Genomic DNA, 26722 nt, shown 5'->3' on the forward strand with positions numbered 1-26722 from the left:
ACAAGTGAACTTTGAAGAAAAGTTTTAGGGAGGTGGAGTAAAGAAACATTGAGGTAGAAGTCCCATATTCAGAAATGATCCACTGTAGTTTATTGCAAGTTCAAAATCTCAGCCCTTCATCTTCTTTCTATTCCGTGATGCATCTGTCTTCAATGAATCCGAAAGATCCTCTAAATCCCGCCGCTTTGCCTTCTTTTCTTGCTTTCTCGGTTTTCGGCCACAACGCCTGTCTTGCCCTCCAATCCTCTTGTGTCAGATCCTCCGCGAACCGGATTCCCTCTTCCTTGTACACTGGGGAAGTTTTGGTTTGTCTCCACATTTCATCTCTCACTGCTCGTCTCGCAAATAAAATGATTATTTGCCTTTTCTTGTTTTCCATCATACGAATTCAGTCAAATGTGTCCGGTACAATTAAAGTTACCAGGAAACAGATATAAAATGAACAGGAAAGAATCAACAATAAAGACGAAAATAATCTACAAAATGAATAAAACCTGCAGCTTTATTGTCCAGTTAAAGACATTTGAAAAGGAATCCAAATGGAAGTCAATGTAACATGTGACGTTAATGAAATGACGAAAGCGCAACAGGGCGCGCCCGCAGGGGGCGGGGCAACGGGGAGGTCCGGAAGACGAAGCGGAAGAAGAAGACCCGGAAGTCGGCTGATTGTTGTCAGTAACGGCTGGCTTTGTCGGTCCCGCTTTTTTCACTTCTTTCTGTGTTTTTGTATTTGTTTGTTTGTGTTCGGTTCGGTCCTTTAACCCTCTCCGTTCCGGTTCTCTTGGAGGGTACCGGCAGAGTTTCCAGGAGCGGGAAGTTTGAAATCAACCCGCTGACTCCGCTCAAGTCCGGGCGACATGTTCTGTATCCGGGACCAGACCGTCCGGATCGATCCAGATCAGTCCACTTGCAGTTCGGACACCGGCGACGTTTTAATCCGCTCCACCCGGATCCAGCCTGGACCGGTCCGGATCAAAGTCCACAGACTGGATACCCTGGCCCAGCCTCCTCTGCCGGGTAAGAAACCGCATCAGCACCGGTCCACCAGAGTCCACTTCAGTCCACTACAGTCCACCAGAGTCCACTTCAGTCCACTACAGTCCACCAGAGTCAACTTCAGTCCACCAGAGTCCACTACAGGCCACTATAGTCCACTGCAGTCCACTAGACTCCACTACAGTCCACCAGAGTCCACTACAGTCGACCAGAGTCCACTACAATCCACCAAAGTCCACTTCAGTCCACTACTACAGACCCACCAGTTCCCTGAACCTGGTGATATGTGGTCTGAGGTGGTCTAGTTGAATCCAGTTTTTCTGTTTTTTCCAGGACCAACCACAGAGACCAGACCAGAGTCCAGTACAGAACATGAGTCCAGGTCCACGGTTCAGACCAGCCCAGATCCTGGTGAGACCACGTCCTCTGACATTTCCTGGTTAATGAAGAACTGGACCAGACTAGACCAGACTGGTTTGAGTTAGTCTGGTCTGGGTTAGGGTTAGTCTGGTCTTTAGTCTGGGGTAGGGTTAGTCTGGTCTATAGTCTGGGTTAGGGTTAGTCTGGTCTGGGTTAGTCAGGTCTATAGTCTGGGTTAGGGTTAGTCTGGTCTTTAGTCTGGGTTAGTCTGGTCTATAGTCTGGGTTAGGGTTAGTCTGGTCTTTAGTCTGGGTTAGTCTGGTCTTGAGTCTGGGTTAGGGTTAGTCTGGTCTTTAGTCTGGGTTAGTCTGGTCTTGAGTCTGGGTTAGGGTTAGTCTGGTCTTTAGTCTGGGTTAGGGTTAGTCTGGTCTGGGTTAGTCTGGTCTATAGTCTGGGTTAGGGTTAGTCTGGTCTATAGTCTGGGTTAGGGTTAGTCTGGTCTGGGTTAGTCTGGTCTTGAGTCTGGGTTAGGGTTAGTCTGGTCTTTAGTCTGGGTTAGTCTGGTCTTTAGTCTGGATTCGTCTGGTCTTCAGTCTGGGTTAGGGTTCCAGCAGGTGGCACTGGCGTCATGGTAACCTGCTGTTACCATGGAAACGGGCAGGCTTACGCTCATGCAGCAGGGGGTTTCATATAGAGCTGATGGTGATGAGGTCGTCATGGTAACGGTGTGTTTTCATCCACAGATTCCCATGGCTTCAGTGTGAGACTGGAGGGTTGGGTTTGTTTGTGTTCATCCAAAGCTTACAGTGGTTGTTCTGCTCTGTTCTCCTCAGCACACGGCTGCTCTCATCATCCCTCCTCATCCTCCTCCTCTACTGCTGCTGCTGTCATGGAAACCATCCCTGTTACCGTAGTAACACCCCGCCATAACCAACGGACGGATCAAACCAGGTGTGTGTGTGTGTGTGTGTGTGTGTGTGTGTGTGTGTGTGGGTGGGTGGGGCTTGGGGTCGGGTCTCAACGTGTCTATTTTATTAAACAGACGGTAAAGTCAGTCCCATGAGCTCTGTTCTGATTGGTTAGTTTGCCTGAGTGAGGCTCTACCCACCTGTCAGTCACAGAGCTGCCCTGGTATCACAGTGTGATCAGTCATCAATACACTGATTAGTCTGATGTGATGTCACACACACAACAGAAAGGAAACCACAGCACTGAGGTCAGTGAGCAGAACATCTACAGGTGCGACATTCATATACAGTAGAACACACCAGAACCCAGTAGAACACACCAGAACCCAGTAGAGCACAACAGAACCCAGTAGAACACTGTATCGGATCAGGGTTTGGTCTGGTATCAGTATTCATAAAAGTCAATGCTGTTTAAAGTCCGAGTGAACCTCCTCATGGGACCGGACCAAACTGGACCAGACCGGTCTGGGTCACACCTCCAGGTAAGAACACCTAAATGGAGTCTGGAAACCAAGTCTACAAAAGACCCTGCAGAGCCCAGATCAGAACTCAGGCCCAGGTTTAATCACACCTATGTGGATCATCTGAGACCATTGGACCTGGTTCTACTGGTCTGGACCAAGTTCTGCTGGTCCGGACCCAGTTCAGGATTAAACAGCGGAATAAGGGGGTAACAGGTGTCCTGATATGGGCTGACAGGGTCCTGGTCTTAGAGGAGGGAGGGGGTCCACATTCCTCTGCTTCCCAGTGATGCATGCCGGGAAAAGCGCAGCCCCTCCCCTCCCCTCCTCTCCTGCGGCAGAGGAACAATAAGCCGCGGAGCCGAGCCGCGGAGGCTGCAGATCCTCCTCTCTGATCTCTGGTTCTGGTTCTGGAGGACGGGCCGGTGGACCATGTCCTCCCCGCAGGTGTCCGTCTTGTCCCGCAGACAGTCGTGTTATCTGTGCGATCTGCCCCGTATGCCCTGGGCCATGATCTGGGACTTCACCGAACCCGTCTGCCGCGGATGCGTCAACTACGAGGGCGCGGACCGGATCGAGTTCGTCATCGAGACCGCCCGGCACCTGAAGCGGGCCCACGGCTTCCAGGACGGCCGACCCGCCGGGGGCCCTCCGCCTCCTCCGCAGCCGAAGGGACAGGTGCTGCTGAGCGGGAAGGAGCCGGTGGCCCCGCTGAACCCTCACCACCTGGACGGACCCGGTAAGACCCATCCCGGACTGGACCGGTACTCTCTGGGCGCCGACAGCCGGGCCCGGTTCGACTACAGCGGCCACAGCAGCCGAATGCCCAACGGCTTCAAACCGGACGACGGACCGCCGGAGCTGAACCGCCAGAGCCCAAACTCCCGGAGCCGGAGTCACGCGGGGCTGGTCCCGGCTCCGGGGCAGATGAACATTCCGCCAAACCTGCTCCCGCAGACCCTGCTGAACGGACCCAACCCGCACCTGACGGGCCGGGCCCCGCAGAGCTCCGTGGTCGGCGTGTCTCTGTCCGAGCACGGCGGGAAGCGCCCCGCCTCGGTGTCCAGCACCGACCAGGACCGGGACCTGAAGGAGAAGCAGCGGAACGCGGAGGCGCTGGCCGAGCTCAGCGACAGCCTCCGGAACCGACAGGAGGAGTGGGGGGGTCGGCCCAAGACGGTCCGGGACACGCTGCTCACCCTGTCCGGCTGCACTCCGTTTGACGTCCGCTTCAAGAAGGACCACGGACTGGTGGGCCGGGTGTTCGCCTTCGACGCCGTGTCCAAGCCCGGGATGGACTACGAGCTGAAGCTGTACGTGGAGTACCCGAGCGGCTCCGGGACCGTGTTCTCCAGCGCGTCGGGGGTGGCCAAGCAGATGTACCAGGATTGCATGAAGGACTTCGGCCGCGGCCTGTCGTCCGGGTTCAAGTACCTGGAGTACGAGAAGAAGCCCGGCTCCGGGGACTGGCGGCTGCTGGGGGACCTGCTGCCGGAGCCGCTGCGGGTCTTCAAGGAAGCGGCAGGGGGGGACATGCTGCCGCAGCCGCACGCGGACGGCGGGTTCCCGCTGCCACCCACCGCCCTGCTGCTCCCGGGCCGGGCGCCGGCCTCGGGCAGCGGCTCCCGGGCCGCGCTGCGGAAGAGGAAGGCGTCTCCGGAGCCGGATTCCGCGGAGGAGCAGCGGCAGTGGATCAGCAGCCAGGCTGAGGTCCTCAAGCTGTCCATGGGCTCCTTCTCCGGGCCTCCGCCGCAGCCGTTGGGTCCGGGGCTCCCCGGGATCCCCCCGGGCCGGGCCACGCCCCCGGAGGTCTCAGCCCCCTCCCAGAACGGACAGTCCCCGATGGCCGCGCTTATGTCGGTGGCGGACACGCTGGGGAACGCGCACTCTCCGAACAAGGACCGGGACTCGGTACACTCCACCACGTCCTCCAGACACAACAGCAGCAGCCCGGTGTCGCCCGCTTCCGGGTCCGGGCAGAGGAGACTCTCCTCCCGCAACGGAGACCTGGGGCTGCCGGCCTCCTCCCAGTCCGGGGGGGGCGTAGACCCGGTGCACGCGCAGCCCGTGCCGGACTCCCCCATGGCCAACAGCGGCCCCCTGTGCTGCACCATCTGCCACGAGCGGCTGGAGGACACGCATTTCGTCCAGTGTCCGTCGGTGCCGCACCATAAGTTCTGCTTCCCCTGCTCCAGGGACAGCATCAAGGCTCAGGGGGGGGCGGGGGGAGAGGTGTACTGCCCCAGCGGGGACAAGTGTCCGCTGGTGGGCTCCAACGTGCCCTGGGCCTTCATGCAGGGGGAGATCGCCACCATCCTGGCTGGAGACGTGAAGGTCAAGAAGGAGAGAGACCCCTGAGGACTGGGGGGGTCCACCAGGTGCACCAGGTCCTGGACCTCCGGGGTAGGAGGGTTCAGGGTCTGGATCTGGATCAAAGCAGTTCAGGATAAATGAGGTTCAGGTGGAAACAGCAGGTAGATGTCAGAGGTCAAAGGTCACATGGAACTGATCCACATTGAACATCAGTTTCAACAGAACCATCAGAACAATGATCCGTAGGTTTAAAATACTGACTGGATTCACATCAGAACCAGAACCATCAGAGCCAGCTGTCATCAGACTCATGCTTGTGTGTAAATGGAAGGGTTCATGGGTTTACTGCGGTTCTGCAGGTCCACTACACATCCAGACCACAGAAATCAGGACAGAAATGTCAGTGAAACACCAATGGATTGGTCCAGATCCATTAGAGACCGGATCCGGTCTAGACCACCTCAGGGTTCTGGTCAGTGATAAAGGCTGAAATAGAGAATGATCCTGTGATGCGTTCATGGACGGTGGGACTCTCCAGTTTCCCCGATGGTTTAATATTCTCTATACTTGTGAGGACATTCTGGTCTGTATGAGGTGGATCTGAAGGGTTCAACAGCAGAACCAGCAGGTGGATCTAAAGGGTTCAACAGCAGAACCAGCAGGATTTAAGCACCACCTTCCAACCCAGACCTTCACACCTGACACCGACACCGGGTCACATGGACCCGGCAGAAAGAAAAGCCTAGTTCTAACCCAGTGTTTGAAGACACCCAGACTAACGTGCAGATGTCTAAACCCAGATTAAATCCAGTCCAAACCCAGACTAAACCCAGTCCAAACCTGGACTAAACTCAGTCCAAATCCAGACTAAACACAGTCCAAATCCAGTCTAAGCCCAGTCTAAACCCAGTCCAAATCCAGACTAAACCCAGTCCAAACCCAGTCCCTCAGTCATTGTAGTCGTTAATATTGATCAACATGTGAAGTGATTATTGGTCTGAAACACCTGAATTCTTAAACCAGATGAAACTGACTTGGTTCTGACTGGACTGCAGGTCCTGGGTTCCCGGACCTGTTTGTCCTGGGTTCACAGACCTTCTGGTTCTGGGTTCACAGACCTGCTGGTTCTGGGTTCATAGACCCGCTGGTCCTGGGTTCACAGATCTGCTGGTTCTGGGTTCATAGACCCGCTGGTCCTGGGTTCACAGATCCGCTGGTTCTGGGTTCACAGACCTGCTGGTCCTGGGTTCACAGACTCGTTTGTCCTGGGTTCACAGACCCACTGGTTCTGGGTTTTTTCTGTCTTTATCCTTGTATAAATCCAAGATGATAAAGCTTTTCTTCTATGGGTTCTGACCCGTCTGAGGTCAGACTCACCTGGTTCTAGTGTTTTCACAGGTTTGATCCAGGGTTCATACTAGTTTGTGCAGAATCAACCCTAAAGCAGGTGAATAAATCCACCTGATTCCATGAGTTAAATGTAGCTGGTGTGGGTTGTCCATCAGGTCCAGGTTCATAAACCTGTAAATATTCCAGTCTCTCTGGACCTGGTTTCAGAATCTGGTTTTCTCCATTAAATGTTGAAAACTGAACCTGTGGATCAGTGTCAGAAAAAAACCATAAAACTCACAGAACATTGTCATTTAATGCACTGGAGTCATTTATTCTGAAACTGACATCGATGGACGGAGGCGGAGCCCATGGAGACGGAACCAGGGGAGGGGTGGGTCCAGGTGCAGATCCGGTGCTGGTCCAGGTCTGGGGCCAGTCCAGATCTCGTGCCGGTCCTGGTACGGTGCTGGTCCAGAGCTAGGTTGAGTGCCTGTCAAAGTATAGTGCCGATCTGGTGCTAGTGCTGGTCCAGATCCAGTGCCAGTCCACATTGAGATCCGGTGTTGGTCCAGGTCTGGTGCCAGTCCAGATCCGGTGCCGGTCCGGATCTAGGTCCCAGTCTAGTGCCAATCCAGCTCCAGTGCTGGTGTAGATCCAGCTCCAGTGCCGTTCCTGTGCTGGTCCAGATCAAGGCCCAGTGTTGGTGCAGGTCTGGTGCCAGTCCAGATCTAGGTCCGTTGCTGGTGTAGATCCAGGTCTGGTGCCAGTCCAGATCCACGTCCGGTGCCAGTCTGTATAAATATGTGTGTTTGTAAAAACTTCAGCTGTTTTTAGTTTTGATACGATTTCAGTGAGTTTTTTCACTTTTTGAAATTTATTTATTTTTCGTCTCTTTTTACTGCAATAAATCTGTTTGTTTTTGTTACGTTTCATCTCTATGTCGTCAATGCGTACTTTGATTTTGAAGTCTGTTTGTTGGTTGCCATGGTGACAGATGATCTTGTAATGTGCCTTGGATCTAAGTCCGTTGTAATAAAACTCATCGGTTTCAACCTTTTCCTCGTTTTTTTCTCATATTTAACTTTAATAACATTAATAAACTCAGTCATGTTCAAACACACTGGTCGTCACGGTAACAGTGATTCAGTTTACCTAATGATGACAGACCTGATCTGGTTTTAAATCTAATCCGGTCTTAGACCTGATCCGGTCTTAGACTACAGAACAAACTATTTTAAATAAAAAGAAGAGGGAGAGGAATGGTCAGAACGAGGACGAAGATCCTTCTGACAACATCTGTAACCAGGGACGGCGAGGGGGGAGAAGCTCCACATACACCTGACCTCTGACCCCATCACCTGTCGAGGGGGGGAGGGCCCGACGCTCCCTTTGTCTCCCCGCTGAATACATGAGGTTGCATCCAGGTGGCTGGTTACCATGGCAACTACACCATCCTGCACAGCAATGCATGAGTAGACAGAGAATAATGAGCAGCTAAACAATCCCATCATTCCATCGGAATCAGGTTCATGGTCCAACAGAACCACTTTGACCTGGTTCTGCTCCGGTTCTGTCCGGGTTCATCTTCATTCAGCTCAGTTTCAGCATCTTCATTTAGTTTTTCTTTCTGTTTTTTTGTGACACTCATGTCACTAACTCCTTTGAGGCAGAACCATGTTTGACCCGGATCCAGACCCAAATCGGTTGACTGGTCCACATCGGGATCCGGGGGTGGGTCCAGCACCTCTGGGTGTGTTTGGTCAGGTGGGTGCGTCGCCGGCTAAAACCTGTGATATCATACCTTTACTACAATGACTTTGACAAATGGAACCGAACCGTACCAGACATGTTGGACCGGGCCCGGTTCTGGGCAGACCAGTACCACGTCCCGTTTCATCTGTTGAGTCCATTTCTGATGATTGAGTCCAATTAGAGGCTGTTTTCAGGTGCTTATTGATCAACTAATCGATGAATGAACCCATCAGTGATTGAGTGTGTTTGAGCTGAGGCAGAGAGGATGATGGGAAAGCACAAGGTTGGCGTGACACTGAAGGTTGAACCGCATTCATTTTCATGTCATCCATGACTACAGCTCAGAGCAAAGACCCCCCACCCCCCCACCCCCTTCCTCCAGGAGGCTCCTCTCCTCCATCAGCATCTCCACTACTTTTGAGGTGTTGCCTAGCAACAGCAGCAGAGGCTGAGAGTGAGTTCAGCAACTGAATGACATGTTCTGGTTCTGTCGGCCATTTTGTTTCACCTTCTGAGGGTAAAACGAAGGGGGGGGGGGGTCTGATCCACACAAACCAGATCAGGTCCAACCCCATACCAACAGGAACCACCTGAGACCACCTGTGCTGTAGTCGGTTCTTTCAGGACCATGACCCTGAGTCTACAGAACCAGGGACTTCATGGTGCGTTCACATGCACTTCATGAACTGTGAAGTACATGTTCACAGCAGGTCTAATGTACAATTCAGATTTTTAGGTGAAATCTGATTTGTTTGTGTGTTGGTTCATATTCTACATTATACGTGACTTCTATCAGTTTTGAGTCTGAACTGAATGTGACCCTGAAGTGACCCACATGCACTAAAGAGGTCCTGTTTGTCGCATTTCAATGACGTAAAGGACAGATAAATGCGACCTGGACATTCAGACTGAAGTCACACTGGAAAATATCAGATCTGGATCAGATTTAGGACCACATATGAAAGTGGTCTGGGTCAGATTTAGGACCACATATGAAAGTGGTCTGGGTCAGATTTAGGACCGCATATGAAAGTGGTCCGGGTCAGATTTAGGACCGCATATGAAAGTGGTCTGGGTCAGATTTAGGACCATGGATTATTTGACAGAATGAGTGGAAACGTTGGTGTGGTTGGTTCATTTCTTTTGTTTGTCTTTTTCTCCAGTCACGTCAGCTGTCAGTCCCTGTCCTCGGCCAATCAGAGCCAGGCAGCAGCTGCAGCGAGAGCCAATGAGGTGCTGAAGGAGGTGGAACATCTGAAGGCCAAGATGAAGATGCTGCTGATGGTAGGTCACCTGCACCAGGAAGGTTCAGGCCTGGAGACACCACTCAGGGCAGCAAAGTCCTTACACCTGGTTTATGTCCAACAGCCAAAAGACCCTCTGAAGACCACCAGACCTGGACCAGCACAGACCCCGCCACAAAACCAGAAAGGAACCACCACAAAACAGACCCGAATCCAACAAAACCACCTCCAGTCCCAACAGCGTCAGACCCGAACCCAACAAAACCACCTCCAGTCCCAACAGCATCAGACCAGAACCCAACAAAACCACCTCCAGTCCCAACAGCATCAGACCAGAACCCAACAAAACCACCTCCAGTCCCAACAAAATCTGACACTACCTCCCAAAGAACAAACCCAAATCCAACAAAACCCTCACCAATCCAAACAAATTCCGACATCCTCCCAACAAGACCAGACCCAGAACCAACAGAACCAAATCCAATTTCAACCAAACAAAACTCAAAACTCAAAAAACCAGATCCCCTCCCAACAAAACCTGTTCCAACCCCCAGAAAACAAGACTCAGTCCCAAGACCACGTTTTCCATACCAGACAGGACCCCTCCCACCATATATTCCAAAGTCACAACTCAGTTCCCTCCCATCAGGTCCAGTCTGTGCTGGACCAGGGAGGGGCGGTAGTCCCGTCTCTGCTGGAGGAGGCGAGTCAGGTTCTGCATTGGGTTCGAAGGCAGCGGAAACTTCTAGAGGAAAATCTGGAGGCTCAGCTGAGAGCGAAGACCAGCGAGGTTCTGTACTGCCAGCTGGAGGCGCTGTCTGCTAACAGGTAGATAATGTTACCTACTGTCTGCTAACAGGTAGATAATGTTACCTACTGTCTGCCAACAGGTAGATAATGTTACCTACTGTCTGCTAACGAGTCACTAAGGTTCCCTACTGTCTGCTAATGGGTAGCTAATGTTACCTACTGTCTGCTGACAGGTAGCTTATGTTAGCTACTGTATGCTAACAGGTAGCTAATGTTACCTACTGTATACTAACAGGTAGCTAATGTTACCGACTGTATGCTAACAGGTGGCTAATGTTTCCTACTGTCTGCTAACAGGTAGCTAATGTTAATTCCTAAAATGCTGCTGCTGCTGTTGTGGGTTTCAGATCCATGTAAACAGAATAAACTTGTGTGTCTGCAGAGACTGTACTGAGGAGGTTCATATCAAGCAGACGGTGGACTCCTGGATCAGCAGCTTAACCACAGACATCCGGGTGAGCTCCCAAAGCTGCCTCTGCTGACCCCTGCTGGAGTGCTTCACAGATACGCAACTGGAAACAATCCTCCTGAAATGACAGAATCTGAAGGATCCTGGTTTTATCATTATCACCATGACATGAAAATAGTTAAAGACATCAAACAAATAAGACACATACGTCAACAAACAGAACAAAGTAAACACAATCAAACCTGACTGATCCTTCGGATCAAAAATATGAAATGATTTAATCACATTTAGGGAACAGGGTCAAAGGTCAGTGTTTGTAATGGTCTTCGTCATATCCTAATCAGCGCTCCCTGGTGGTGGAACTGACTGTCAGTCATCCAGGGGCAGCAGCAGAGGCTCATGGGTTTTGTAGTGTTTGAGAAAACTAATGTTTCAAACTTTTGGTTTTGTGTCGTCAGGCTGAGATGGCATCAGAAGAAGTTGCTCACCGCAGACCTGCCGCTGCCACCACATCAGCCAAACCCTCAACCAGCAGGAGCTCCACCCACTCAGTCCAAGGGAGGCCAGTGAGCGCACTCAGAGGAGCAGGCGGCAGACAGACAGCTGCACACAGAGCGGTCAGACGACAATCTATACATGTGATCAGTGGTCAGTGATGAGCAGACCGTTACTCTGTCTGCCTGTCTGTGTTTCAGAGCTGTCATCAGGGGGCGGGGCCTGACAGCAAGGAGGTGGAGTCGTACCTGAGCCATCTATACGGCAGAGCTCCACACGACAGACTCAGACGAACCCTGAAGAAGAGTCCGTACCTGAGGTTCAGGTCACCTTCCTCACCTCAGAGCCACAAGCCCCGCCCACGACTGGTGGAGAGTGTCAGAGGTCAGAAGTCACAAAAACAGCTGGGTTGAGTGAAGCTCAGTGCTGCGTTCAAGGCCACGTTCACAAGTCTAAGAACCTCGGAGGTTCTTAGTGTTTGGATAAAAATCAGAGCAACATTCAGTCACCTTTATCCCTGACCCCTGTCAGTCACAAACATCCAGGAGGAGATAAAATCAGAGTTTCATCGATAAAAGAGCAGAATTCTGAATACTGAACAGTATTGAGGTTTTGCACAAATGTCACATGATCATGTGGTTTTCTGTTTATGACGCCATATTGGTAGGCAAGCTTTCCTTGGATCGTACAATGTGTTAAATGATGGACCTGCTAAACTCCTGTGTGCTGCTTATTACTTAGCTTTCACCAATTAGAAGTTAGGCAGAAAGACCGCTCGGTTCCATTGGTGGCAGCAGTGGTTCTGTTCTGCCAACCACTGTTTATAGTTATTACTGCGGTTAGCGTAGCTTCTCAGTATAGTTAGCCTGTGTGCCTATTGCGCTTAGCAGCATGGAAAAAAGAATTGTCATCATGTGGTATGGTGATGAAGACCCCTTTAAACCTACCAGGAGGGCTTCCCCTGACGTATCACCCTATAGAGAGAGAGTGAGTGGATCCACCTGCTCCCGTTGCCGCTGATGGTAGCCAGAGTTTCCTCAGCTAGAAGTGGCAGTCGGAGCTACGGCGGGCGACACCGGTGAGTTCAGCGGGGAGCTGGTGAGAATACTCCCCACCCGTCTGTGCAAGTCTGTTTTTCTACTATGGGACAGCCTTCCTGATGCAGTCAAGTCAAATTATGTGGCCGTGAAAGAGAAGACGGGATCGGCTGTTGGACAGAGACAGTTAATGAACATATCAGCTCGTTCACAAGTTCCAGGGGAGAGCCTGGAGGTGTACGCGGCTGATGTGAGTCAGCTGGTAGCTGGTACTTGTGTTTTTGCCTCCGAGTTGCCCGCGCATCACTGTTGTTAGTAAACATTGAAACTCATCTATGGTGCCTTTATCACAAGCAGACATACTCGCAAATAACAAAACACGCAAACACGAGTCCAAAGAAAAACACAATATAAAGCAACAGTTCTGATTTTCTGGATTCAGATAGCGTGCCTACCAATATGTCGGTGTAAACAACAATCACATGACCAGTGATGTCAGCTGCAAGTCCTCAATAATCAGAGGAGAGTACAGATGCACAGAATTAAAAACAGTTACATTAATGGCACAGAAAAGAATTGAACCTGGTCTGATTGATGGATTGATTGTCAGGTGTGACGGTGAAGTCCTGTAAAACTCAGACCAGTCTGGCTCCACCCCCTCCTCTGTCACCTGAGCAACCAGTGCCTCAGCGCTTCAGCTCCGCCCACCTGACCTCTAGTGACTCTTTCGACCTCCCACTGGCCCCCTCAGACAATTACCCTGTTGCCGTGGCAATCCCACTAGGTCAGTAAACAAACTCTGTTACCCACAAACCCCTGAGAGTTTTTACTTTCATTTAAATAAAGGATTTGGAAATTACAGTAATATTGATCAAAAAACATATATATAAAAATACAGATTTACGTTGGATGAAATGATTATTGGTTATTGTCCTGATCAATATCAGGTCGTTCCAGGATAAACTCCTCCTTCAGGTGTCAACAGGAAGTGACCTCAGTGCCCCTAGCCCCGCCCACAGTCAGCATGGTTGCCCCAGACTATGAACAGGTGAGTGAGAGTTGGATGAGGCGTCACCTGGAGGTCAGGGGGTCACAGGTTCCTGACAGTCTTTCATTTGTTGACAGGAGGCGGAGCCTGTAGAGGACAGTGAAGCCCCGCCTCTTGTCTCTTCCCCTCCACCATCAAACCATCTGTATGTCATGGAGACGAAGGGTGAGGAGGAGGAGAACGTTTTTCCTGGAACTGACTTTGTGTCTGTGGTCGATGTCATAGAGGTAACAGAACTGGACCAATCAGCATCCCATTAAGGCTTAACAAGGTTCCACAAGTGTGTTTAATTAACAAGGTTCCACACGTTGGTTTATTTAAGGAGGTTCCACATTTGTGTTTAATTAAAGAGGTTCCACACATTTGTTTATTTAAGGAGGTTCCACGTTTGTTTATTTAAGGAGGTTCCACGTGTGTTTAAGGAGGTTGCACACATTTGTTTATTTAAGGAGGTACTACACGCTGGTTTATTTAAGGAGGTTCCTCACATTGATTTAGTGAAAGAGGTTCCACACACTGGTTTATTTAAAGAGGCTCCACACGCTGGTTTATCTAAGGAGGTTCCTCATATTAGTTTATTTACGGAGGTTCCTCACGTTGGTTTATTTAAGGAGGTTCCACACGTTGGTTTATTTAAGGAGGTTCCACATGTGTGTTTAATTAAGGAGGTTCCACATGTTGGTTTATTTAAGGAGGTTCCACATGTTGGTTTATTTAAGGAGGTTGCACATGTTGGTTTATTTACGGAGGTTCCACACGTTGGTTTATTTACGGAGGTTCCTCACGTTGGTTCCTTTAAAGCTGCTTATGATCTGTCCAACCCCATTCATCTCCTCAGTATCTTGAACCCGTTAATCGGTTCCTGATCACTCACCTGACACAGTTCCCTCACGGTGAACTGTGTTCCAGGTGTTCTCCACCGTACGTACATTGTGGGAAGTGGAGCTTCATGACGTTCTGTCTCAGCTGAACCAGCTTTAACCCCATCTGTGACTACAGAACCATGTTCTACTGACGTTCTGTCTCAGCTGAAGCAGCTTTAACCCCATCTGTGACCACAGAACCATGTTCTACTGATGTTCTTGTCCATTGTTCTGTAATTCTTTTCCATTCTGCTGGTCTAACATGTTGTTCTCCTTCAGCAGGAGGTCACTCAAGACGTGGTCCAGTTGGATGGAGGTCCGGCTCCTCCTCCAGTCCGGTACCAGGGTCCGCTCTTCCCTCCTCAGGTTCCGCCTCCTCAGGCTCCACCTCCTCAGGCTCCACCTCCTCTCTCTTCCCCAGACCAGGTTTGTCTTCTGGGTTCACATCTGAGCTCAGACACCCTGGAGAGCCACCTGGTGGACTGGTGAGAACCCAAAACAATTCTGAACCTGGTTCTACTGTGTTCTACTGTGTTCTGTGTTCTACTGTGTTCTATTGTTGTGTTCTACTGTGTTCTCTTCTGTTCCACTGTGTTCTGTTGTGTTCTATTGTTGTGTTCTGTTGTGTTCTATTGTGTTCTGTTGTGGTCTACTGTGTTCTGTTGTGTTCTACTGTGTTCTATTGTTGTGTTTTTCTATGTTCTGTTGTGTTCTATTGTTGTGTTCTACTGTGTTCTGTTGTGTTCTATTGTGTTCTGTTGTGGTCTACTGTGTTCTGTTGTGGTCTACTGTGTTCTATTGTTGTGTTTTACTGTGTTCTGTTGTTGTTCTAATGTGTTCTATTGTTGTGTTCTACTGTGTTCTGTTGTGTTCTACTGTGTTCTATTGTGTTCTATTGTTGTGTTCTACTGTGTTCTATTGTTGTTCTATTGTTGCGTTTTACTGTGTCCTATTGTTGTTCTAATGTGTTCTATTGTTTTCTATTGTTGTGTTCTATTGTTGTGTTCTAATGTATTCTATTGTTGTGTTCTACTGTGTTCTGTTGTGTTCTATTGTGTTCTGTTGTGTTCTACTGTGTTCTGTTGTGGTCTACTGTGTTCTATTGTTGTGTTTTACTGTGTTCTATTGTTGTTCTAATGTGTTCTATTGTTGTGTTCTACTGTGTTCTGTTGTGTTCTACTGTGTTCTATTGTGTTCTATTGTTGTGTTCTACTGTTGTTCTATTGTTGCGTTTTACTGTGTCCTATTGTTGTTCTAATGTGTTCTATTGTTTTCTATTGTTGTGTTCTATTGTTGTGTTCTACTGTGTTCTGTTGTGTTCTACTTTGTTCTGTTGTTCTAATGTGTTCTATTGTTGTGTTCTAATGTGTTCTATTGTTGTGTTCTACTGTGTTTTGTTGTGTTCTAATGTGTTCTATTGTTGTGTTCTAATGTGTTCTTTTGTTGTTTTCTACTGTTTCCTGTTGTGTTCTACTGTATTCTGTCGTGTTCCACTGTGTTCTATTGTTGTGTTCTACTGTGTTCTATTGTTGTGTTCTGTTGTGTTCTACTGTGTTCTGTTGTGTTCTACTGTGTTCTATTGTTGTGTTCTGTTGTGTTCTACTGTGTTCTATTGTTGTGTTCTGGTGTGTTCTACTGTGTTCTATTGTGTTCTGTTGTTTTCTACTGTGTTCTGTTGTGTTCTATTGTGTTCTATTGTTGTGTTCAGGGTGGCGCAGCAGCTGATGTCTCAAATGATCTCTGAGATGTACCGCCCCCCTCCTGCTGACCCCGCCCTCAACGACTCCACTGACCAATCAGAGCGAGACGAGCAGAGTGTGACCTCAAACATCGGTGAGTGGTCATCTTGACCGACCAATCACAGTGAAGCTGTCTGGACTGGGTCTTTGTGTTTGTGTGTGTCTGTATGTCTTTATGTGTGTCTGTCTGTGTGTGTCTGTCTGTCTGTCTGTGTGTGTGTCAGTGTGTCTTTGTGTGTGTGTATTATTCCATCAGTCACAGGTTTAATCCTGTGGTTGAATGAGTTCAAGCTGATGTATTGTTGACAGACACTTTGTTGACATTTTATTTGTTGTTGTTGTTGTTGTTGTTGTGCAGGGGGGGCAGCGGGGGGCGCTGGTCTGCAGATCCTCATGGACTCTAACGTCTCTGTGGACTCGGATATGCTAAGGAACCTGGTCCAAGAGGTTCTGACAGAGACCGTGGCCCTGATGCTGGGACAGAGAGACTCACTACAACCAGAACTGGACCCACAAGGATCAGGACCCGGACTAGGACCAGGACCAGCGGCCCCTCAGGAGGTACGAGCGCCTCCTCTGTTCTTCATCCCAGACCAGGACCTGTGGTAAACAGGGTCTGATCCTTCTGTTCCAGGATCCAGTTCTGGTTCCTCAGGCTCTGACACCACAAGCCACACCTCCATCCAGTCTGACACCGCTGAGCAGAGAAACCCCGCCCCTGACCACGCCCCCTCCATCTGAACCACCCAGTCTGAATGAGGAGCCGCATCAGCCAATCCCAGAGCCCGGTCAGACTCAGGAAGTTCAGGTCTGTTGTCATGGTAACCGCAGCTGATGACTAATGTCTCTCTCCGACTTCAGAGCCTGTGGCCACACCCACATCCAGCCCAGAGCCTCCTGTGGATCATCAGGCCACGCCCCCTCCGACCTGGGAAGATGCTGAGCTTCCATTGGCTGAAGAGAGACCAGAGGAGGAGGAGCATATGGAGACACACCCACATCCTGTGTACGTGAGGTTTGATCAGTGATGGGTGTGGTTTGTCTGAATCTGTAGTCAATGGTGAAGGTGGAGCTGAAATGGACACACCCACCTGTGGTTCAGAGTCCTGAACCAGGGGTCAGGTCTGATCCGGGTCGGGTCCACTGGGTCCATTGGTTCATGTGTTTGTCTCTATAGGGTGATGAAGGTGGCAGAAGAAGAACCTCCTCTGTCCACTCCTCTTCCTCCTCCTGGGTCTACTCCTAGTCCTGGTTCTGGATCCAGACCTTCGTCCCCCTTGGAGGACAGCTGTGCCTCCTCGTCCTCGTCCTCCAGTGCACTGACTTCAGCCAAACACATCTCTGAGGGGGAAGTGTTGTCCAGTGTCCACCAGAGGATGTCCATCACAGGTACCTGGTCCAGTCTGTTCAGGTTCTTCTGCAGGTTCTTCTGCAGGTTCTTCTGTTCTTTCATTTCTTCGCTCCATGTGTTTGGGTTCAGGTCTTTTCTGATGTTTCGTCGTCTGGTTTTTTCCTCCTGACGCCAATAAAACATCGAAAGAGTTGAAACGTCTTCACGTCCATTTAACAGATTCACTTCTATTATCAATAGTCACATGCTCACTGGAGGCGGAGCCTCACCACTGATCATTGAGTCACTGGAGGCGGAGCCTCACCACTTATCATTAAGTCACTGGAGAAGGAGCCTCTCCACTGGTCATTGAGTCACTGTATTCTTTCCTTCTGGATGTTTTGACATTGATATTTTCATCTGTTTGACCTTTGATGACCTTTACATGGAGCTTCATTAAACCAGGACCCTTTGTGCTGGGTCCAGTACTGGTTCCGGTTCTGATTGTGGTTGTGGTTCTGTTTCAGAGGAGGAGGCAGGGTTGAGTTTCTCTGGGTCACTTCAGGAGCTTCAGGAAATGGTGAGAATCTTCTGTTGGTTTAAAGTTTATATGGGCACCATCATCATCATGGCGACATGTTGTTATTATTATTATGAGAAGTAAACAAAGACACAGAAACAAACTATACTATATAGAGGGTATGTACGTGACGTCACCACTAGCAGAAGTCAGCACAGTTACGCTCACTGAGTGGCAGAAAGAGGGAGATGAGTAGCAGTGTTGGCTTCAATACTGTCTAAATTTAAGAACAATATTTAATGAACAATGGGGAAGAGCTGTTGTGCGATTAATTGTATGAACAGGTTTGAAAAGCAGTTGGAACTATTGTTTTACAGGTACTGAAAGTCAATGAAAAGAGAAGTAGATGGATCCACAAATCCATGCAACCAAACCTAGATTTGTGGATCCCGTTTCGTGTCAGATAACATTAATTTATGCTGTTCTTTTGGGTAAAATCGTACCTTAAATTATGTATTGTTTTGGCTAACGTTACTTCTTAGTAAAGCTTTTGGTTTCATGATCAGATCTTTCATGGTTTATGTCTTCATTTTGTGATTATGAACCTTGTGCTCGTACATGATTTGTAATCTAACTTAAACTGAGGCTAACCTAGTTTTTCAAATATGGGGGTACTGGAGAATAAATCTACAACAGTCTATTAGGGCCACATAAGAAAATAAAAACGCTTGTCACGATGAGTTTAAAGTAATAAAATATCGATATAAAACCCGTAATTTTATGACAACAAAGTCGAATACAATAAGAATCACAATGTTATGAGAATAAAGTCGTAGTTATAAAAAAAACTCATAATTTAACAAAAATTTCATTCCTTTTTGAGATTAAAGTCATCATATTCCTACAATAAAGCTATTGTATTACAAGAATAATGTCAGAATTTAAAAACAGGTGGGAAAAATATCATAATTTACAAGAATAAAATCGTACCCTGTTTGTACAAAGCAGTTGTAGCTCTGTTGCATAAAGTACTTGATATTAACTAAACGTAAATATCCTCAGTACCAGTAGATCATGCATATCAGGGCTCGTGACTGCGACTGAATTACGGTCGCATGCGCCTGAGAATTTCGGTAGTGCGACTGTTTTTGAGATTACGATCGCACGGTGCGCCAATAAAAAAATGAGCGAAAATTAATACGTGCGCCTAGAATAATGGCTGCAGAAGTAACTCGTCAGCTGAAAATAAACAAGCTCCACGCCCCGCTGACTGAAGCGGAAAATCTAGTCCCCGCCCCCTCGCGTGCGCATCTCTGCGGATGGTCCAACACTGCATGACTTCGATGCTCTGCCAGCGGTCAGGAAGTACCTACACTCTGGCACCAGGTCAAGGAGGCCTGACTTCAGGCGTGGTGTAGACCACAGTGACTAAGGGCCTTTAGGCCATGAAATAAAAAAGTTGGTTGTTGCAAATAATGGTGTGATTCGTCTTTCTTCTCCAAGAACCAACTAAAGTATATACCACACATTGACAATTGTTTTGCACCTGTGTCAATATAAGCTTTTTCTTTCATACTCTATTCAAATACTTTATTCTAGGTTGTTAACATTGCTTAAATACATATAGGAATTAGGGCTGCACGATTAATCGATTTTAAATCGAAATCGGATTTTTTAATTAGGACGATTTTTTAAAAAGGGAAATCGTAAAATCGATTTCGTCTCTCTCGTGCCTGCGGGCCGTGCGCTTGCGGGCTCCCGTAGGCTCCTCCTCCTATCAGTGACAGCGGTCTGTCACAGAACTCCGTGCAATGGCCGGACTTTAAATGTGTTCATGAGCCCGCAGTACTTATAGCAATGTAAGCCGTGGCTTCACGCACGGATCCCGCAACTGAAATAGAACTGCATGCGGATCACTCATCTTCCGTTGTCCCGGATCCGTACCGTACTGTCTTCTTCCGATCCGGGTCCGGGTCTCGGGGTCATCAGCCTCAGCAGAGGAGCCCACACAGCCCTGTGCCCACACACATCCACCCGCTCCAGGATAGAATCCCTCCAGCGTGTCCTGGGTCAGTCTGTTCCACGCACGGATCCCTCAGTTTAAACAGAACCGCATGTGGATCACTTATATTAACCTGGTCCACGCACACACGCACGCACGCACGACTGATGCCTGTCACTGACTTACATTGGTATCACTTCTGTGGGCCCAGATACCCAGGAAAAAATAAAATAAATAAAAAAACAACAACAACAACACACACACACACACACACACACATACACATACACACATATATTTAAAAAAAATTAAATAATTAATTTAGTCCTCTTACTTGCTAAATTTTTCATTCACAAATGTAAGTTCTGTAACACAAAAACAAATATTATTTATTTTTTGAAAGATGTTGAACTTTATTTAAAGCTGTTAGATAAATCTGGAAACAAAAAGGCTATAAAAAACATAAGTATTTGCTCTGATTTGGACATTGTATTATAGTGTATTCCTCCTGGCAAACTTATGTTATTTTCTTGTTGCATACATTGTATACTCTATTTCATTCAATAAAGATTTAATTAAGAAAAAATAAACTTCTGGGGGTTCATCACATGATACCATCACAGATTTGAGGTCAGAGCAGTGCCTTGCATTGTGGGCTGCTCACGAAAACGACATGCTGACTTCTGTTGTCTTTTGTAGTTTTACCCAAAAATCGAAATCAAAATCGAAAATCGAGTTTTTAGAGGAAAAAAATCGGGATTTTTTTTTTTTTTTGCCAAAATCGTGCAGCCCTAATAGGAATATTACGTGGTATGGCCAAGAGTTTTGCTTGTTCTCCAAATTTTTTATATAATAGTGGTGCGCCTAGATTTTAGCCTGTGCTCCTAACTTTTTAGGGTTAGGAGCACAGTGCTCCTAGGTCAAAAAGTTAATTTTGAGCCCTGCATATATTCACTGGGGTCAGTACACGGTCTACTGCAAATGGACTTTGGATCAGTTGGTTCTCTGCCTAGTTTTGGACCCTGGTTGTCAGTGATGATGAAACCATGTATATTTGTTGCAGATAAAAATAGCGATGATCCCCTAAACCCTGGACGTCCGGATACATGATTTCAGGCCCCATGTCAATGTTTGTGGGCCACTTGTTCTTTGGTAGCTCGTACAGATCCATGTCCAGTCCAGTTGTCCTTAATTTAATTTCATATTTCACATTTTCCCGGTCTCGCTGCATTTACTGCTATACTCCATCATGTTGAGTAGGTTGGTTTTTGCCACTCAGTCTGACTTAGAGGGGCGTGGTTCAAGGGGGAAGTGACGTATGTGCATAGCCTCTATGTGTGTGTGTGTGTGTGTGTGTGTATATGTATATATATATATATATATATATATATATATATATATATATATATACACACACACACACACACACACATAATATACTATATTGCCAAAAGTATTTGCTCACCTGCCTTGACTTGCATATGAATTTCAGTGCCATCCCATTCCTGGTCTATGGGGTTCAATATGATGTGGGTCCACCCTTTGCAGCTATAACAGCTTCAACTCTTCTGGGAAGGCTGTCCACAAGGTTTAGGAGTGTGTTCATGGGAATTTTTGACCATTCTTCCAGAAGCACATTTGTGAGGTCACATACTGATGTTGGACAGAAGGCCTGGCTCTCAGTCTCCACTCTAATTCATCCCAAAGGTGTTCTATGGGGTTGAGGTCAGGACTCTGTGCAGGCCAGTCCAGTTCATCCACACCAGACTCTGTCATCCATGTCTTTATGGACCTTGCTTTGTGTACTGGTGCACAGTCATGTTGGAAGAGGAAGGGGCCAGCTCCAAACTGTTCCCACAAAGTTGGGAGCATGGAATTGTCCAAAATGTCTTGGTATGCTGAAGCATTCCCAGTTCCTTTCACTGGAACTAAGGGGCCAAGCCCAGCTCCTGAAAAACAACCCCACACCATAATCCCCCCTCCACCAAACTTTACACTTGGCACAATGCAGTCCGACAAGTATCGTTCTCCTGGCAACCGCCAAACCCGTCCATCAGATTTCCAGATGGAGAAGCACGATTGGTCACTCCAGAGAAGGCGCCTCCACTGCTCTAGAGTCCAGTGGCGGCGTGCTTTACACCACTGCATCCGGCGCTTTGCATTGCACTTGGTGATGTATGGCTTGGATGCAGCTGCTCGGCCATGGAAACCCATTCCATGAAGCTCTCTGCACACTGTTCTTGAGCTAATCTGAAGGCCACATGAAGTTTGGAGGTCTGTAGCGATTGCCTCTGCAGAAAGTTGGCGACCTCTTCGCACTATGCGCCTCAGCATCCGCTGACCGCGCTCCGTCAGTTTACGTGGCCTACCACTTGGTGGCTGAGTTGCTGTCGTTCCCAAACACTTCCACTTTCTTATAATACAGCTGACAGTTGACTGTGGAATATTTAGGAGCGAGGAAATTTCACGACTGGATTTGTTGCACAGGTGGCATCCTATCACAGTTACACGCTGGAATTCACTGAGCTCCTGAGAGCGACCCATTCTGTCACAAATGTTTGTAAAAGCAGTCTGCATGCCGAGGTGCTGGATTTTATACACCTGTGGCCATGGAAGTGATTGGAACACCTGATTCTGATTATTTGGATGGGTGAGCGAATACTTTTGGCAATATAGTGTGTGTGTGTGTGTGTGTGTGTATATATATATATATATATATACATATATATATATATATATATATATATATATATATATATATATATATATATATTTTTTTTTTTTTTTTTTTTTTTTTTTTAATTTATTTATTTTTTCTCAGGGTTTGAACATCTGTCCAACTGGATTCAATACTGATGATAATGATGATGACGCTGTCACTTCCTGTTCCTCCTCCAGGACTGTGATCCTCCCAGTGAAAGTCAGGTCAAAGGTCATGAAGCCCTCCTGGCCCTGATGTTCAAGATGGTGAGCAGAGAGCCCCGCCCCCCACCAGAGGTCAACAGACACACACACAGACACAAACACCTGTAGTTGATGTTCTAGATGTACGTGGACTTTTTTTTACAGGATTGTGTTTTTTTCTAGTATCTTTTATCCGACTCCTGAGCAACCAACAGTTCCTATAGATGTAAATGTATATATGTATATACACATGCAAAAGAACATTTGAATCTTTGAAACACACACACACACTCAACCACACACACAGAAACACACTTTGTGTAGATTAGACTCCACCCATCCCACTGGCCCCACCCACACTGTCCTTCTCAGACCAATGGGCTTGGGCCGTGACGTCACATGGTTGAATCTGTTTTAAAACACAAACCAGGATCCATCATGTGTCAGACCCTGACCTCTATGACCTCTGTGACCCCAGGGCTCCTGGAGGCGGGGCCAGGAGGGGGAGGAGGAGCTCAGCATTGGGGAGGTGAGAGAATGTGAGACAGCGTCACCTGGACGGACAGGTAGGACCGCCCCCTGACAGCAGTTCAGTTTACAGAGTCCATGTCAAGTCATGAGGGGCGTGGCCATCACGTTACCATGGAAACAGACGCCTTAAAGCAGTAACCATTTACATCTGACATGAAACCGAATCATTTATGTCCAAATAAACATGATTTCCAAACAGCCAATCAGGGAGAGCTCCACATGGACCTGTCTCTGACTCTGCCTTCTCCTCACCTGGAAGGCGACCCAGACCCAGGTTCGGTCCTGGATCAGGTCCGGGTGGTGGATTCGGATCTGCTGAGAGAAGGAGTGAAGAGAACACGAAGGAACGGTGAGAAAACCAGTCCGATGAGGTTCTAAACAGAATCGTAATAAGAACCTGGTGAATCCAGAACTGTAATAAGAACCAGAACCTCGTGAATCCAGAACCGTAATAAGAAGCAGAACCGAACAGAACCTTGTGAATCCAGAACTGTAATAAGAACCAGAACCTGGTGAATCCAGAACTATAATAAGAACCAGAACAGAACCTGGTGAATCCCGAACCGTAATAAGAACCAGAACAGAACCTGGTGAATCCAGAACCGTAATAAGAACCAGAACCAGAACTGAACCTGGTGAATCCAGACCTATAATCAGAACAGAACCTGGTGAATCCAGAACCGTAATAAGAATCAGAACCAGAACTGAACCTGGTGAATCCAGACCTATAATCAGAACAGAACCTGGTGAATCCAGAACCGTAATAAGAACCAGAACAGAACCTGGTGAATCCAGACCTATAATCAGAACAGAACCTGGTGAATCCAGAACCGTAATAAGAATCAGAACCAGAACTGAACCTGGTGAATCCAGAACCATAATAAGAATCAGAACAGAACCTGGTGAATCCAGAACCGTAATAAGAACCAGAACTAAACGAATGAGATCAGATCAAACCAAGGAACAGACAAATCCACAGACAAAAGGTTTGGACTCGGACCTCCACTTGATGTAGACAGACTGGGATTGGACCCATGTTCTGTTGGGTTCTGTTGGGTTTGGAGTGTTTTCAGGTTAAGAGCGGTTGAACTGTAGTGGGCGTGTCTTAGCAGCAGAGGGCACTGAGTGTCCACTCAACACACTGGGTTCATAGAGACCCACGGGTCACATGACACAGATCAGTACTAAATTAACGACAGGCATCACATTTATGTACGACAGAGACAAATGTGGATCTGAACCATCCAAACACAAAAATACACTATAGATACACAAATACACTAAATTATACAAAATACACTATAAACACACAAAAATAAAGAATACACTATAAACACACAAAAATACACAAAGAATACACTATAAACACACAAAAATACACTATAAATACACAAAATACACAAAGAATACACTATAAACACAAAATACACGAAAAATACACAAAAATAGAGTAAAAACACTAAAATACACAAAAATACACTATAAACACAAAAATACACTATAAATACACTTAAAACACAAAAATAGAGTAAAAACAGAAAAATACACTAAACACACAAAAATACACAAAGAATACAATATAAGCATACAAAAATACACTAAAAATATACATAAATACACAAAAATAGAGTTACAAATACACAAAACCGGAGTAGAACCACCAGACCGTCGTGGGCGAACATGTGACCACTGTTTGATGTTGGTTGAATGATGGTGAGCTAACCGAACCAAATGAAACGGGTCCTTTTCCTCATGAAGGGAAATGGTCAAAAGTCCAGACATCACATGGGGTCAGTGAAGGCGTCGTCGTGTCCCTCAGTGGTCAAAAGTCCAGATGTCACATGGGATCAGGGAAGGCGTCGTCGTGTCCCTCAGTGGTCAAAAGTCCAGACATCACATGGGGTCAGTGAAGGCGTCGTCGTGTCCCTCAGTGGTCAAAAGTCCAGATGTCACATGGGATCAGGGAAGGCGTCGTCGTGTCCCTCAGTGGTCAAAAGTCCAGACATCACATGGGGTCAGGGAAGGCGTCGTTGTGTCCCTCCGTGTATGTTTGGATGTGAACGTGTGTGAATCCTATGTGTGACTCTGACCTCTGGGGGCGGGGCTCATGTAAACAGGACGTGTCTGAGGCGTCGCGCTGATTCGACAGACACCGGCGCTGGATTAAACACAGCTGGACCCGGTCCCGGTTTCAGATCCAGGTCTTTGTAAACCTGTAAGTTTCAGTCTAGTCCTTGTTCTGTTTACAGGTCCAGTCAGACCAAGACCGGGTCCAGGACCAGGTCTGAGACCAGGTCCAGGTCTTTGATCTGGTCTTTGTGCAGAGGCAAGGTGCTGAATGTGGTTCGGACCACGTTTTCTCTGGTTCTGATCCAGGTCCTGTGGTTCGGACCAGGTTTTGTGACTGAATCTGTTTCTACTGCAGGAGAGGAGGAGGAGGAGGGCAGAGTCAGGAGGATGATGGACATCCATGTTCCCTCCATCAGAGCAGACTGTCAGGACCAGAACCAGAACCAGGAAGATGAGAACAGAGCAGATACAGAATCGTCCAATGACGTCTTCTGAAATGTCTTCGTCTCCTCAGGTCAAACCTTTAAAATAAAAATAAAATAAAATAAAACCAGTTTAAATGTGTTTATTAAATACATTCAAATAAAATAGTGACTGGGTCTAATATAGGACCAACACAGACACAGTCCACACACTAGAGATGGGAAGATTATCCGACACGTGCGCCCACAATCCCAGTGCACCGGTAGAGAAGCTGCGAGTGAATGAAAAGTTTGGAATGGTATTATGATGCATCGGTTATTGAATATTTGTATCGATAAAATTCAATTTGTTCAATAGAATATATTTTTACTTGCATTTAAAAGTGTTACTATTTATTTGGGTAAAGTTTTTCTTTCCTCCAGACTCACATTAACGCGCCACAGATTGGTGGATGTGTACACTGCACACTAACAGTCTGAGCTCCATGGATGGAGTGTGGCACAAGCGCCGCCCACAAATACTGTACTGTCTGTATGTGAATCCGACAGACATAGAAGGAGGTGACCACATGTGCTTTCTGAACATGTACTTTTTACTATATCAGCTTTACTGAATACTGCAGTACATACCACAGATACTTCCTTAAATAGTGTCATACATATCCAACAGTACATCCCATAGTACCTTGCGCAGGTGTCTCTTAAAGTGAGAGAACCATTTTCTGTTTTTTTTTTTTTAATCACGGTCTTTTTTTATTTTCAGTTTACAACTCAACAAAAAGAAACATACAACTTTAACATGAAATTGTTATATTTAATTCCCATCCACCTACCCTCCCATCCATCCCACCCACCCCAAGTACTGGACCTTGGATAGATTTATCAACAGCCAGACATAATACACTTACGTTAAGAAATATGTAAACCCCCTTCAAACACATACATGTAGAGACACATATATACATACACATACATAAATATATGTACACATATGCACACATGTAAGTTCACATACATTTAAATAAATAAACAAGGGGAACGACGATTAAAAATAAAGTAAAAATAAATAAATATGACAAAGCCAAAAGATACACAAATATTTAAGTTACACAGACA

General features: G+C 47.3%; 2 protein-coding genes across 7 annotated transcripts; both read left to right on the plus strand.

Moving 5' to 3' along the window:
- Window positions 1-641: 641 nt before the first annotated feature.
- On the plus strand, window positions 642-25757 carry kiaa0586 (KIAA0586 ortholog). 4 transcript variants are annotated; one of them, XM_030127217.1, is made up of 22 exons: window positions 642-1017; window positions 1330-1407; window positions 2190-2307; window positions 9346-9466; window positions 9551-10254; window positions 10619-10691; window positions 11104-11262; window positions 11341-11524; window positions 12788-12961; window positions 13125-13225; window positions 13303-13452; window positions 14368-14573; window positions 15797-15921; window positions 16186-16388; window positions 16462-16615; window positions 16689-16833; window positions 17005-17216; window positions 17685-17737; window positions 22578-22676; window positions 23062-23149; window positions 23314-23463; window positions 25540-25757. In XM_030127217.1, exons 1-22 carry the CDS (start codon window positions 858-860, stop codon window positions 25677-25679), a joined length of 3597 nt encoding a protein of 1198 aa, XP_029983077.1. In that variant the 5' UTR covers window positions 642-857; the 3' UTR covers window positions 25680-25757. The 4 variants fall into 4 exon arrangements, 2 of the variants coding, with proteins under 2 accessions (XP_029983077.1, XP_029983078.1); XM_030127218.1 differs by having other exon boundaries at window positions 22578-22646; XR_003934542.1 differs by lacking the exons at window positions 17685-17737; window positions 23314-23463; window positions 25540-25757 and having other exon boundaries at window positions 22578-22646; window positions 23062-23127.
- Window positions 3039-7482, plus strand: irf2bpl (interferon regulatory factor 2 binding protein-like). 3 transcript variants are annotated; one of them, XM_030127221.1, is made up of 3 exons: window positions 3039-5692; window positions 5727-6825; window positions 7180-7482. In XM_030127221.1, exon 1 carries the CDS (start codon window positions 3218-3220, stop codon window positions 5141-5143), a length of 1926 nt encoding a protein of 641 aa, XP_029983081.1. In that variant the 5' UTR covers window positions 3039-3217; the 3' UTR covers window positions 5144-5692; window positions 5727-6825; window positions 7180-7482. The 3 variants fall into 3 exon arrangements, with proteins under 3 accessions (XP_029983081.1, XP_029983079.1, XP_029983080.1); XM_030127219.1 differs by lacking the exons at window positions 5727-6825; window positions 7180-7482 and having other exon boundaries at window positions 3105-5154; window positions 5223-5281; XM_030127220.1 differs by lacking the exons at window positions 5727-6825; window positions 7180-7482 and having other exon boundaries at window positions 3105-5154; window positions 5231-5247.
- Window positions 25758-26722: the final 965 nt, after the last annotated feature.

The sequence above is a fragment of the Sphaeramia orbicularis genome, chromosome 22 (assembly GCF_902148855.1).
Source record: "Sphaeramia orbicularis chromosome 22, fSphaOr1.1, whole genome shotgun sequence".
NCBI classification, from domain to species: domain Eukaryota; kingdom Metazoa; phylum Chordata; class Actinopteri; order Kurtiformes; family Apogonidae; genus Sphaeramia; species Sphaeramia orbicularis.

What these genes read in the sequence shown, in the direction of transcription:
- kiaa0586 (XM_030127217.1), top strand. Translation starts at nt 858, where the DNA reads ATGTTCTGTATCCGGGACCAGACCGTCCGGATCGATCCAGATCAGTCC. An exon ending in GCTTAACCACAGACATCCGG is followed by an intron (nt 10,692 to 11,103) that starts GTGAGCTCCCAA and finishes TTGTGTCGTCAG; the next exon opens with GCTGAGATGGCATCAGAAGA. An exon ending in AGACAGCTGCACACAGAGCG is followed by an intron (nt 11,263 to 11,340) that starts GTCAGACGACAA and finishes TCTGTGTTTCAG; the next exon opens with AGCTGTCATCAGGGGGCGGG.
- irf2bpl (XM_030127221.1), top strand. Translation starts at nt 3,218, where the DNA reads ATGTCCTCCCCGCAGGTGTCCGTCTTGTCCCGCAGACAGTCGTGTTAT.